The 12,132-nt window shown below is 38.4% G+C and overlaps 1 protein-coding gene across 1 annotated transcript in view; it reads right to left on the reverse strand.

Moving 5' to 3' along the window:
* The window catches only part of LOC104963117 (importin-11-like), a 55,137-nt gene that overhangs the window by 20,547 nt on the left and 22,458 nt on the right, over window positions 1-12,132 (reverse strand). The window contains 5 exon segments of the mRNA XM_010791679.1: window positions 1,507-1,656; window positions 4,350-4,466; window positions 4,608-4,648; window positions 4,835-4,868; window positions 11,237-11,363. Of these exon segments, the coding sequence (XP_010789981.1) occupies window positions 1,507-1,656; window positions 4,350-4,466; window positions 4,608-4,648; window positions 4,835-4,868; window positions 11,237-11,363 (469 nt within the window).

The raw sequence follows: 12,132 nt of genomic DNA on the forward strand, positions 1-12,132 counted from the left end.
ATGCATGATCTGTTTGGTATTTTTGAAAAAATGTTTTATATAGGTATGGCCCTACAATATATTATTCAAATATAGCATGATAGGTCTTTAATTTCTTCATACAGCGGGAATCCAAATGAATTAATCCTGAGTCCAATAACCATCAAATTCACTCCAATAGTGCTCCTTAATTACACTTTCGTCCTCCTTTGACAAAATACTTTACATTCATCCACATTCATCCCCCCCCCCTTGTGTGTGTGTGTGTGTGTGTGTGTGGGGGGGGGGCAACTTCCAACAGGAGTCATTTGGGGGGGGATCTTGGGAAAAAAGGTTGGGAACCACTGCTCTACTGCGCCACACGGCTCTAATCCCTCACAGGAACACGGTCAAGGACAATGTAGCTGGGTTGAATTGAACTCTTGAAAAAAAAAAAAAAAGTGATTTTGTCCACACAATCGTTTAGGTATTATTTATATAAAAGTATGATGGAATTTACCTTCATGATTAAAGATGTTTTTACTTATACATTCAAATTACAGACATGATGACATTTGCATTCATAGCTTTCAATAAACCAGTTATTTTCTGAACAAACAGTGCAAAGAATACTTTTTTTCCTTAGTCAGCACTATATTAAACTCTACATTAGTGTTTAGTTACACGATTGGGTGATCCAAACCCTTTCAGCTGTAAACCATAAGTATCTCCCACAGCTTTCCAGATGTGTGCTTATGTTAATATTTGAAAGGAAGAGTGTCTCTTATCACTCAGCGTTCAATCTCCCACTGTGAAGTAATGCTGCGACAGCCACATGGGGGTCCAAATATTTCTGCAGGCTATGACAGGCTGCTTCTAGACTAATTCTTCTTAAGTTCACCAAGTTTTTGCTGATACACTATTATACAAGTCTGAACACAATTTAAACAAATGCTCACATTGCATCTGCCGCTACATGCTGCTAACATAAAAGAAAACAAAAAAGAAACTGAGGGTTAGGACATAGTTTTGAATCTAAGGTTCAAATCTTATATCTGCTTGTTGAATGAGAAATTGGATCTGATAATGATAAAGCAGCAAATACAGACTTGCCCAGCTTGCCTTCCTAGCCACGTTTACATTTTTGGCAGGCAAGGGAAAGGAAAAAAAAAAAATGGTGGTGCCACAGTAACCCAGCTGTTATGGGAAATACACCGGACCCAGATCTGTCTATCCAACAGTTCGGTAGTAAGCCTCAGCAAAATGTGGCCAGACAAATACATCCACAATTATTCAGATCCACTAGACAGCACCAACTGTTGAACCTGGTAATTCCACTCACAATCAACACAATGAAGTTTAAATTAAAGGAGCTATTTAATCCTGGACACCAATCAATAAGTTAAACTCAGTAAAAATTGCAATAGCTTTTTGTTACTGTTACGCTTATTCAAAAAGTTTGGTAAATTTGCTTTCCTCTTGTGATCATGGGAGAGATTAGAGCTGGGTTGCTGCGACACCATGGTGAGCCAGCCAAATGTAGGCTTATGATGCAGAAACATTGAAAATGGGGTTGCACCGTACCTTTACCAGGTGGATGAGAGTAGTGAGGATGGCACATCGTAGCATGTTGTGTTCTTCAGATTGCTTCCAGAGCAGGGGCAGGTACTGCACCAGGCAGCCTACATACGGCCGGATCTGAAGGAGAATAACATGTAAGAAGCATAGCAGATACGACAGTGAGACCATTTAAACCACTCATCAAACATATGATAGTCTCCTATAAATGATGCAGATGAAAAAAGTATTTTCTGGGAACAGTGAGAACAACAGGTTTCTCTGTAAAGTGGTATGTATATTGGTCAATTACAGAAACACACTTAGAAATAGTGATCAATTAGCAACCGGGTGAAACAGGTCAGATTTTCAGCTAATTGGCCAATAAAGAAACATTATGATAATGCAACCACGATTATAAATGCACCAATATGTACATCACTTTCCTTAACACATACAATGAGAACTTAGGATACTGCATGCACTATAGTAGCATGGTTTGTCTCCTTACGTACGTTGATTGTTGTGGTGTGTAAGGTTGAGTGTAGCTAATAATATTGTGTTATACTCCATAACAGTACATTTCTAGTTTATAACCAATCCTTCAAAAAGACAATGCTTATGGACACATCGATGTTTGACTGTTGATACAGTGTATCAGAAAGCATTTTGTGAGTTATGAGTGAAGTCAAAAAGCTTGAGTCAAGTGCTTTACTAATGCATTATAAATGCCTCCAAAGATGTGGCCTTCATAGAAAGTGTTACAAAAATCGGAATTGGACAAGAGGTGCAAAAACTCAAGCAATTCAGTATACAGGACTAAAGACAAGTTAGCTACCGTTTCGTTCATGTAAGGCTTCTCCTCAAAGCTTTGTATGCCTGTTTTGCCTTGCAGTTAACTAGACAGAACTCCCTTATCCTATACCTCAGACAACCTGATCAGCTGCTTCAAAACATGTTGCAGTAGAATAGAGGTGTGGAAAAATATAGCATATTTTATTCTTAGTATAACCGTGCAAATCAGAACTCAACGGAGGGGATCTCTTGATGCCTCAGTGCGCATGGAAGCCAATTTGTCTGACACATGATGCGTTTGTGGATCAATAATGATGTTCAGATTCTACTTCAGTATGCATTGTGAAGATTTACCAGCTTCACTCATTAAACTAAGTTAAGAACACCTTGAAACCAATTCCTCAGAGGATAAGTTTCTGCGTCTTTGCTTCCGATGGTCGACCTCTTGCTAATAAAATGAGTTTGACCTTTCAAATCAAGTTGATTTGTATCCTTTTTAAACACTTGGTCGGTCACCGAGTGGTTGTCATCAGTCTCGACCCTGTGTGAAATTGGAAAATGTCATGGCACACTCTGTAATTCAGGTGCAGTTGCTGTGCAGCCAGCCAACTCTGAGACATCCAACTTCACTGGCAGTGAATTACAGACTTCAAAAAGTTTTCCTGCCATTTTCCTGTGCCTGCTGACCTTTGTGTTCCCTGTCGCTCTCTAAGTCCGGGCTGCAGACCCCATACTGGGAGGTTTCCTCCATTACACCTTGTTAAAGAGTTGGCTATAGGCAGAGGGAACCGTTAAATCATAATTTGACATACAGCCTTGAGGAGAGAGATAAACAGTAAGAAAAACCGACGCACAAACCAGCCTAGGGTGACTTGTGTGAGACTGACAGTCGGTAAAGGAGCTTAATCTCATCATATCTGTCATCATGTTCATTTCATTTGCCTAGTTTTCTCAGTGGCTGCCACTCTTTGTGGCTTTGAAATCCCTTGTGAGAAGAGTTAGAATATGAATGGGACTTCTACTGACTTTAGATGTTTAGCCAAGGCCGGCGACTCAGAAAGACTTAACCAGACTGACAGTTCACAATGATGAAAGCCGTTTCTGTTAGATATTTAAGTCAGGAGAATGTTTAGGGAAGGTGCTTAAAACGGATCTGAAAAGAGCCCTGTGAGGGTCATGAGGAGAAGGCCTTTTAATAAATGGTAAGCAGTTAAATGGATTAGAACTAAATATTGGATCCTCATAAAAAATTAAAAATTGAGACCACTGCAAAAGCACTGCAGTGTCATAAAGAAAACGGTGTCGTCATGGTAAATGAGAGCAGACATCAGAACAAGGTCTGCTTTAAGCGCTGTGATTTACAAACAGTGAAGAATTTGACAAAGGGTCGCTTTGCCCGTGTCCCAGGGAGTGAAAAATCATTCACGTCTATTTATCTTTTAAGGACAGATGGTTGTTTAAGCTTGGTGGTCTGGGGCTAGTGCAGGGTGACAAATGTTTTGAATGCGTGTTATACTGCTTTTTTTTTTCAAGCTTTACATGTCCCTGCAGAGTTTGAATCGATGAACATAATTTGAGCAACGCTATGCTTCACAAAGCAGCTACCTCCACAGGGCTTCTTTACAGACACTAAAAAAACATTAAGAAAAGCAATGGCCTATGTCAGGGGTGTCCAAACTACGGCCGGGGGGCCAAATGCAGCCATTTTGAATCGGCACTGAGCAAATTCTAAAAGTAAAATGGAATATGGCCCACAAATGAAACTTGAGCTTGTCTTCTTAAACTTCTTAAATCTGTAAACATATATTACACAGTAGTGTTCATGTTTTGATAAGCCCACTGTCTGTCAATTAAAGTTGAAAATATGTTCTAACAAATCTAAGCTGATAAGAAAACAGCCCAATAACTTATTTACATAACAGGGCCCAGCCCTTTGAACATTTTTCAGTATGTGGCCCCTCAGTGATAAAGGTTTGGACACCCCTGGCCTATGTTCTAAAAGGTAACACTTAAACTGTTGTTTAATAAACAAAACCCACCTGGATGTTGACCCTCTCAATGACACAGGAGATGACATGGAGCACCTGCATCTTAGTGTCACACTGCGTCACCTGCTGCAACAGCTGGAAGAGCAGCCCAAAGATAGACTCAAGGTACTAAACAAAAAAGAAAGACAATGTAAGCGTTAGAAAAGCAGAAAGGGAGAGCTGAAAACTTTATTCATATATAATCCTCTGCTTGTCACTTGATTGAAAACATTCACAGTCAATTCCACGTTAGTGATAAAAAATACTCACTGGCAGGAATTGCTCTGTCCGGAATTCAAAGTCATCAACGGGTAGTTATGAGTTAAGGATGAAATCAAACAGTTTAGGACAGATATATATGCAAACAGTCATGTCTTCCTAAGGAAGGCCATCAGATGCAGTGAGGCTTTAACAGCAAACAAAGTAAGAAAAGCATAATACAATTATTTGTTGAGAAAATGCTGCTTTGAAAATAAATAAAAGAACTGGAAGGATATTGAGCTTCAGGGTTGTAGCCGTCTCAATCCGCACCTATGAAAAAAAACAAGATCAACATTTAATTTATTTAGTACATCTGGATAAGTGGTTTATTTAAGCTACATAGAGAGAAGATATACCAAGTTTGTATTGATACAAGGGGGAAATAAATGAAATGAACAAAACAAAACAAAATGACATGTTCCTTTAATGGAAGCCTTGGAAAGATCCCAGACATAAATATCTCACGATAGGAAAAAGCGAGGGCTGCTCGATTATGGCAAAAATCATAATCTCGATTATTTGGGTCAATAATTGATATCACGATTATTAAAGAACAATTATCCATTTACTTTGAAAACATCCATTTATTGGAAAAAACAGTATGTTTTTAACAATTGATTACCCTGAACTTTAAGTATAATTCAACTGAAAAACCAATAAAATAAAATAGAAAAGAAATAAAGAAAAGAAGGCGGCTTCTCCACTCTCATAGACAAGCAGTGTACTCCAGCAGTGTCAAAGGGAAGCTAGACGGGTAAAGAAAAAGGTGTGGAACGTGAACTCAATTATAAGAAAGGGCATGCTCTCAATTTCACATCAAATTCAAAGTAAAAAAACTCAAAAGTGGGTTGGTGTGTGGGTGTGTGTGCGCGTGTGCGTGTGCGTGCGTGTGCGTGCGCGTGCGTGTGTGTGTCTTTCTTTAAAAGCAAGATGTGTGAAAGGCTTTTGCCACAGAAAATGTAGTCTAGATAGATGCAAGTGTATTTGACTTTTTCATAATTTTCTGACATCTACATCTTTCCTTAGGTCTTGCAAAAGGGCATTTAAATGTTTTTATATCCTAACATTCTTGCGTTAACGTGTGATTTCTAGGCTATTCAAGCATACTACAGGACCAATCAGTCATACAACCAATTACTTATTTTACAACAAGCTAATATCTTAGCGCAGCAAACCAAAGCTAGCTGGTGTATAATCGTCACCAGTTGCAATATACCGATTTTAGAAAACCATCCCACAAAAACAACTATAACATTTAGTGCTGAACTAGTCGCTACAATTCAACTTTTTTTCTCAAAAGACTATATGTCATTAATTTATGAAACAATAACATTGATTTCCCCTGTAGTGAATCCATTAACATCCAAAAACAAGATGTAAAACTACTACTACTTTTTATGGTTTACAGCATGCCATTGAGTTGTATAAAATGATTTACATAATCCACACAGATCTCTTTGTTCGGGTTTTTTCATCAAGTGCTAACATGTGATCATTTTGGTTATGTTGTCTTAACAAAGCAGAAATAAATTAATCTTCTCCTTGAAAAACAGCATGGAAGATTTACAATACATTCAGAAATACATGAAAGCATACATGTGATTAAACATCAAAGAGACTTAAACTGATAACCCTATTTAATTGTCCTCCATTCAAAAGAATTTCAAACACTCATTTTAAGTTCTTATGTAAAGGTAAAAAAGACCCATGTAAAATTTACATTCGAGAATTGGATTTAGAGATGTAAAAATCCCCCCCTGGGTTTGCAAGATCATAAAATACGGAATAATGTTTGAGTAATGCTGCATACATTAAGAAGCAACCGAAGGAGTATGTTGATGAACGAAGCCTATCAGTTGCCATCAGCGCTGGCCCTCTGGGAAAATCAACCACTAATGAGAGAAAATGCATTCAGTTCTACAGCAAAGCAGAGAAGATAATAGATAGCTTCATGAAATACTTGGATGGGTCTAATGACACACACACACACACACACACACACACACACACACACACACACACACACACACACACACACACACACACACACACACACACACACACTATTATTCAGTTTCAAATGGTCTTTAAATGAATACTAAAAAACAGCAGGTTCAAACTGAATTTTAAAGTGATTAAAAGTTGAATCAGAGAAAATGTCACTGAACCACCTCACTGAATCCAAACAAGCCAAAGAAACATTTCTACTGAGCAACCGCTCATTACAAAGCAACACCAGAGGCCTCACAAGTTAGGCTGTGTTAAACGATCCGGCGGGCCTCCACTGATGTCAATAATGACAGCTTTTATTTCCAGGATCTTAGATTTTATAAAGATGGAATTGGCTAAAACTGCTCTGGAGTGGTTCAAAGTGTCATTGTGTCTATATAGACAGCACTACAAAGACAACAGAAAGCACAAAACACAATCAACTGGAAATGTTAATTAGAGCACATTAATAATAATTTGCTGAATGCTACTGCTGGCTAATTACTAAAACAACCTGAAATAGAGATCTTTCTTCTGTTAAGCTTTTATAGACTTGTAAAGTAGTAATGATAGTTTTTTCTGATTTGATTGTGTGTCTCAGATTATTTAACTACACATTGAATAACTTGACATAGATTGGAAGATTTACACTGACAAGAAATATGTATGTTTGGTATGGGGTAAATGCTACCTGATGTAATATGTCTCAGTATATCTCAGACACATTTTGATCTAAATTAAAGACCATTACCATTCGCTCCAACTAGAGATGTCCCGATCCGATCACGTGATCGGGGATCGGAGCCGATCACGTGATTTTCAAAAGATCGGAATGGGGAGAAAAAAATCGGGGATCGGGATTTTTTTATTTTTTATTATAAAAACAAAAATGACCATGTTCAAGTCTTAAAGTCATCCTGAGGCCTTAGTTTTGGTTTCAAATTACACAACATCATGTATGTTGCTTCTTTGGGGCTTGTTTTCATAGACCTGGTTGCTTATTTCTCTCAAATCTGGCAACAGAGTGGGCAGGGCGCAGTGTCTAATTGTAGCAGTAAGCTAACGAGTACTGGTAAGCTTTATTTTTGTTTTGATCCAATGCTGCACAACTGAACTGATCCAATGCTGCTGTGAAAAAAATAAGCTATATCCATGTTGGATAGAATATCCAATATAAATTAAAAAAAATAACCTTAAGGGACAACTTGAATGCTTTTTTCCTTTTTTTTCTCTTAATGCATTGCATAAAGATCGGATCGGGAAAAATCGGAATCGGCAAATTGTCAAAATCAAATGATCGGAATCGGATCGGGAGCAAAAAAAGGTGATCGGGACATACCTACAGTAGGTCCAACACTCAATTGAACAGTTTGTGGTTCATCAGTGTCGGTCAGGATAGTGGATTTACTGTTTAGTAACCAAAAACATAATTGAGTGGGTTATATAGTGGTGGATTATATTCACGAGACATAAAATCCATATTAAAATGCCTCAAAGCCTCCCTGCAGCTGAGGAAAGGTGGGCAGAAATGGGAAGTACTGTTGACTCGAACAGCTTCATGTTGTCAAAGAGAGCTTTAGAGACAATTCTAGAAAGGAATGTTACCTCCCACTGGGAATGCAAATGGCCTGGAAATAGAGAAGATAAACTTGCAAGCAAGATTATTTTTAGCCTTTATTTAGAATCTGTGAATAAAAATCAGAGAAGTATGCAGCTGTGAGAAAGAAAGGAGAATGGAGGACACGTGGATAGAAAAACTATATGGCACAATAGAAAACTGCAAGCTATTAGCATCAGAGTTTGCAATTGTGCTCAGAGTCATTGATGAGGGCCTATAAACTGTGTCACTAACAAAGCTCCCACGGGTGTAGCTTTACCTCAAAAGCCTGAATTAACTGTAGACAGACAATAATCATTTATATTGGCACAAAAAAGAAGATATAGTAGAATCTTATCTAGACAATAAGCTGAAATAAATAAGCATGTACAATTATCCTAAATATACCCATTCCTATATAGCAATAAAGTAGAACATTACTTTGTATTACATAACATCTGGCACCAAAATGGTGGAATGAGCTCCCTATTGACGTCAGGACAGAAGAAACTGTGCATATATTCCGCCGCAAACTTAAATACGCATCTGTTTGGATTTCACATTGGCAATTACATTCTTAAAGGAAAAAAGATTTAAAAAACAGTACTTTAAAGAGTTAGCTTTGGCCTTGTATCTGATTCACCAGCACTTACAATGGTATGACCTACTTGAAGTGAATACATCTGCACTTCCCTTGTTGTTCGGTTTAAGTATCACTACGGTTATTGCACTTATTGTATGTCGCTTTGGATAAAAGCATCAGCCCAAAGAAATGAAATGTAATGTAATCTGGATTGCACCTGCAATTCATTATCTGCTTTGACAGGCATTTGATTAACACAGAACGCTGCCGACTCCTCAGGTAGAAGTAGCACATCACAGCATTATGCTCCCAGCCCTAGCATCACCGATAACTGAGCTAATAGTTAACTAGGTTATAGTAGCGAATGTTAGTGGTTAGTGCTACTTGTAAAAAATAATTTCAACAAGTATACAAAACAATGCTGCTTGAAGAAACTGCTTTAAGAGTTAATTTGAAGAATTCACTGATTGCATTTAAGGCACAGACATGTCTAATAGTTTTATCTTCTCATATCTCCCTACAGGCATATTTGTTGCTAAAGAGAGTGGGTGGCTGGGTGGTTACAAAAGGAGATGATACGGCAGAAATAAAAATGAAAATTGAAAACACTAAGCAGGCACAGAAAAGATCAGCATCAGAAATGTGTTCACTATCACCAAATAGGCTTGTCTTTATAAATTAAGACAGTTCTCGCTTGAGAAGTGCCCTGTTTACAAAAATCCAAGAAAACCGTTTTAGTTGAAACAATGCATGCAGTTAAATTACCATTTTGATCAAACTACAACTCTACTTACTCTACAGTTGTTACAAGTGTTTCTTGTCAAATACACAAAACAAATGTCAGAGATAAATATATCTGTTATCTTGAATGATGAACTTTCCATCTGAAGTACAAGGACCGCCGGATAGCATGAGAGAAATTGATACCTGATCGCTCTGATAGATAGAGGGCAGTTTTCTCCATTAGTGGATTTTAAGTTTATGATCAATAATTCATTTTGCCCAAGAGGTTCTAATTTGCCCAGACAATATTGATCGGGAGTCACAACATGGTGAGCTGTCCAGTGATCTAACATTGAACTTGTGTGAAGAAAGACTATTGGAACAGTTAAGGCTCATTAAAACTTGGCACTTAACGCATGGCACTTAATTATAAAAAGCTGTCTTAAAACAAATGTTACATATTAAAACCATGCTTTTTTGTAGGGATAAGTATAATTGCCCACATTTGGATGCCTCCAATAATTAAAACTGTAAAACAAGATCATATTCTGTGTGACTGCCTTTCATGTACTGTAGGTTTATTAAAGCAATACTTCATGATGAGCCATTGAATGCTATAGGGACAGAATTTACTTAAATGATATGATGCTGTGTACACAACTTTATATCCACTGTAGCAGCCTGCTAATGAGCTATGAGGCAAGTAATGACATGTGAGAGAAATGTGACCTTCCTCGGTTAATTGGTATCCATGTACACAGGTGGCAGCGGGCCCCATTGCAGTCTAAATGGCTGTGAAAACATAATCCTTGGGCTCTAAACCTAAATATACTGTTTCACATTGTTAGTGTCATCATGTGTGCTTCCAGACCCGTCCCATACATGGAAGATGCATCATGCATGTCACAACTGGGAACATACAATTAACATCAGAGAGCTGCATAATTGTCACTGAGTTTATGCCTCCCTCCCTCCATCCATCACAATAATATATCAGGGCATGGTGTTTGCGTGGGCTCTGCAATTATAAACTTAATTACATTGTAATCATATTCTATGTGTATTGAAACAAAGGGGAAGGGAAATAAACATACATCCAAAAGTTCCTCTACACAAAGAGGGTTTAAGAGGCAGGGGAAGCAATTAGACGCAGAGAGATTGAACGCAGTAACTAGAAAGGGTTCAGTCTAATGGGGAGATTATGTTGAATTGCATTGTAAATAATGCATAGAACTTTTCACACCACTTCATATAAATAATTTTTTTAGGAAAACACATCAGTCAAGTGCATGGCTCATGAAGCAGGAAACCAAATGATGGCAAATTGTAATTTTAAATTGCGGATGACTATGGCATAATAATGGCTGCTTTTCCAAAATGAGGATTACAAAGAGGTTTTTCAAGGCCATGGCTGAGTGAAAATGTTAACTAGTGAATTAAACTCTTTGATAAAAACGATTCCAACAAATTACCTCTTTAAAGAAAACAAAAGAGAAGTTTAGAAATCAGATGACACACCTTCCCAGAATCCCTCACTGACTATGTTTGGCTTTGTATAAAGTTAGCAGAGTCATTGATGCGTTGCCATGACGTTAAGCTGAGAACTCGTCTGTGTCGCTGACTGTGCACTTTCACTAGGGGTTTGTTTAATTCATGACGAAATGAACGTATTCTGAGGAAGCTGCCACTCCAGTGATTATGAGCAGTGTGCAAAAGAAAACACTGATTTATGTCTGTATGCCTTACCACCAAGTCTGGATCCTGCATGAGGCTCAGGATGACCTCGTAGAGTAAAGGTCGAAGGTCGGATTTGAACTTGACAGCGATCCACTGGCCTATTAGCCAGATCACCCGTCTGCGAATCAACTTGTATCTGAGGAGGAAAGAAGGATGGTAGATTAGTAAATGCTGGTTTCAGATAAATAATTCATCAAAGTTCTTCAGTGCACTCTTCATCCATATCATAAATTAGAGAAATGAACCAGCTGGCCCTCTAATCCTGTCTCCACAATTTAGCTACATTGTTTAGGGATCCATTAAAAATGACTGGGCCAGTTATTCAAAAGATTGGATTCTACCAGTAATTTTGACTTATCATTTTGACTGATTATTGTCCTTTTTTTCCCACGTCATAAAAAAAACAGCACAACACATGCACTGCTCTGGCTCAAGCTCTCACTCCTCTGTAGGGTTGGGAACCGAAACTCGGTTCCAGATGAGAACCGATAAGAAAATGCAGGGTACCGAGTACCCATACAAAATACACAATTTTGGTTCTGCTTATCGGTTCCTAAACGCGGTAGACCCTGTATTCCAGTGAGTCCGTCTGCACCGCGGTGAAATACACGGCGGACCTGGAGAATCACAGAAAGGCCGATCGTCAGCAGGCCGTTGACGGCCGGCACCGCCCTTAATAACGGCATCATGTAAGTTGCGCTGACAGGCTCAGCCTGTCTGTAGTTTAGAATAATTTCTCACACACACACACACACACACACACACACACACACACACACACACACACACACACACACACACACACACACACACACAGTTCAAGAGCTCAGTCACTTCATAACACCAAAGATGGTTCGCGGTAAAGTCTCTAAAGTGAGGCTCCACTACACTAAAAAAGAAAAAGA

The sequence above is a fragment of the Notothenia coriiceps genome, unplaced genomic scaffold, assembly GCF_000735185.1.
Source record: "Notothenia coriiceps isolate Sejong01 unplaced genomic scaffold, NC01 NC01_scaffold00035621, whole genome shotgun sequence".
NCBI classification, from domain to species: domain Eukaryota; kingdom Metazoa; phylum Chordata; class Actinopteri; order Perciformes; family Nototheniidae; genus Notothenia; species Notothenia coriiceps.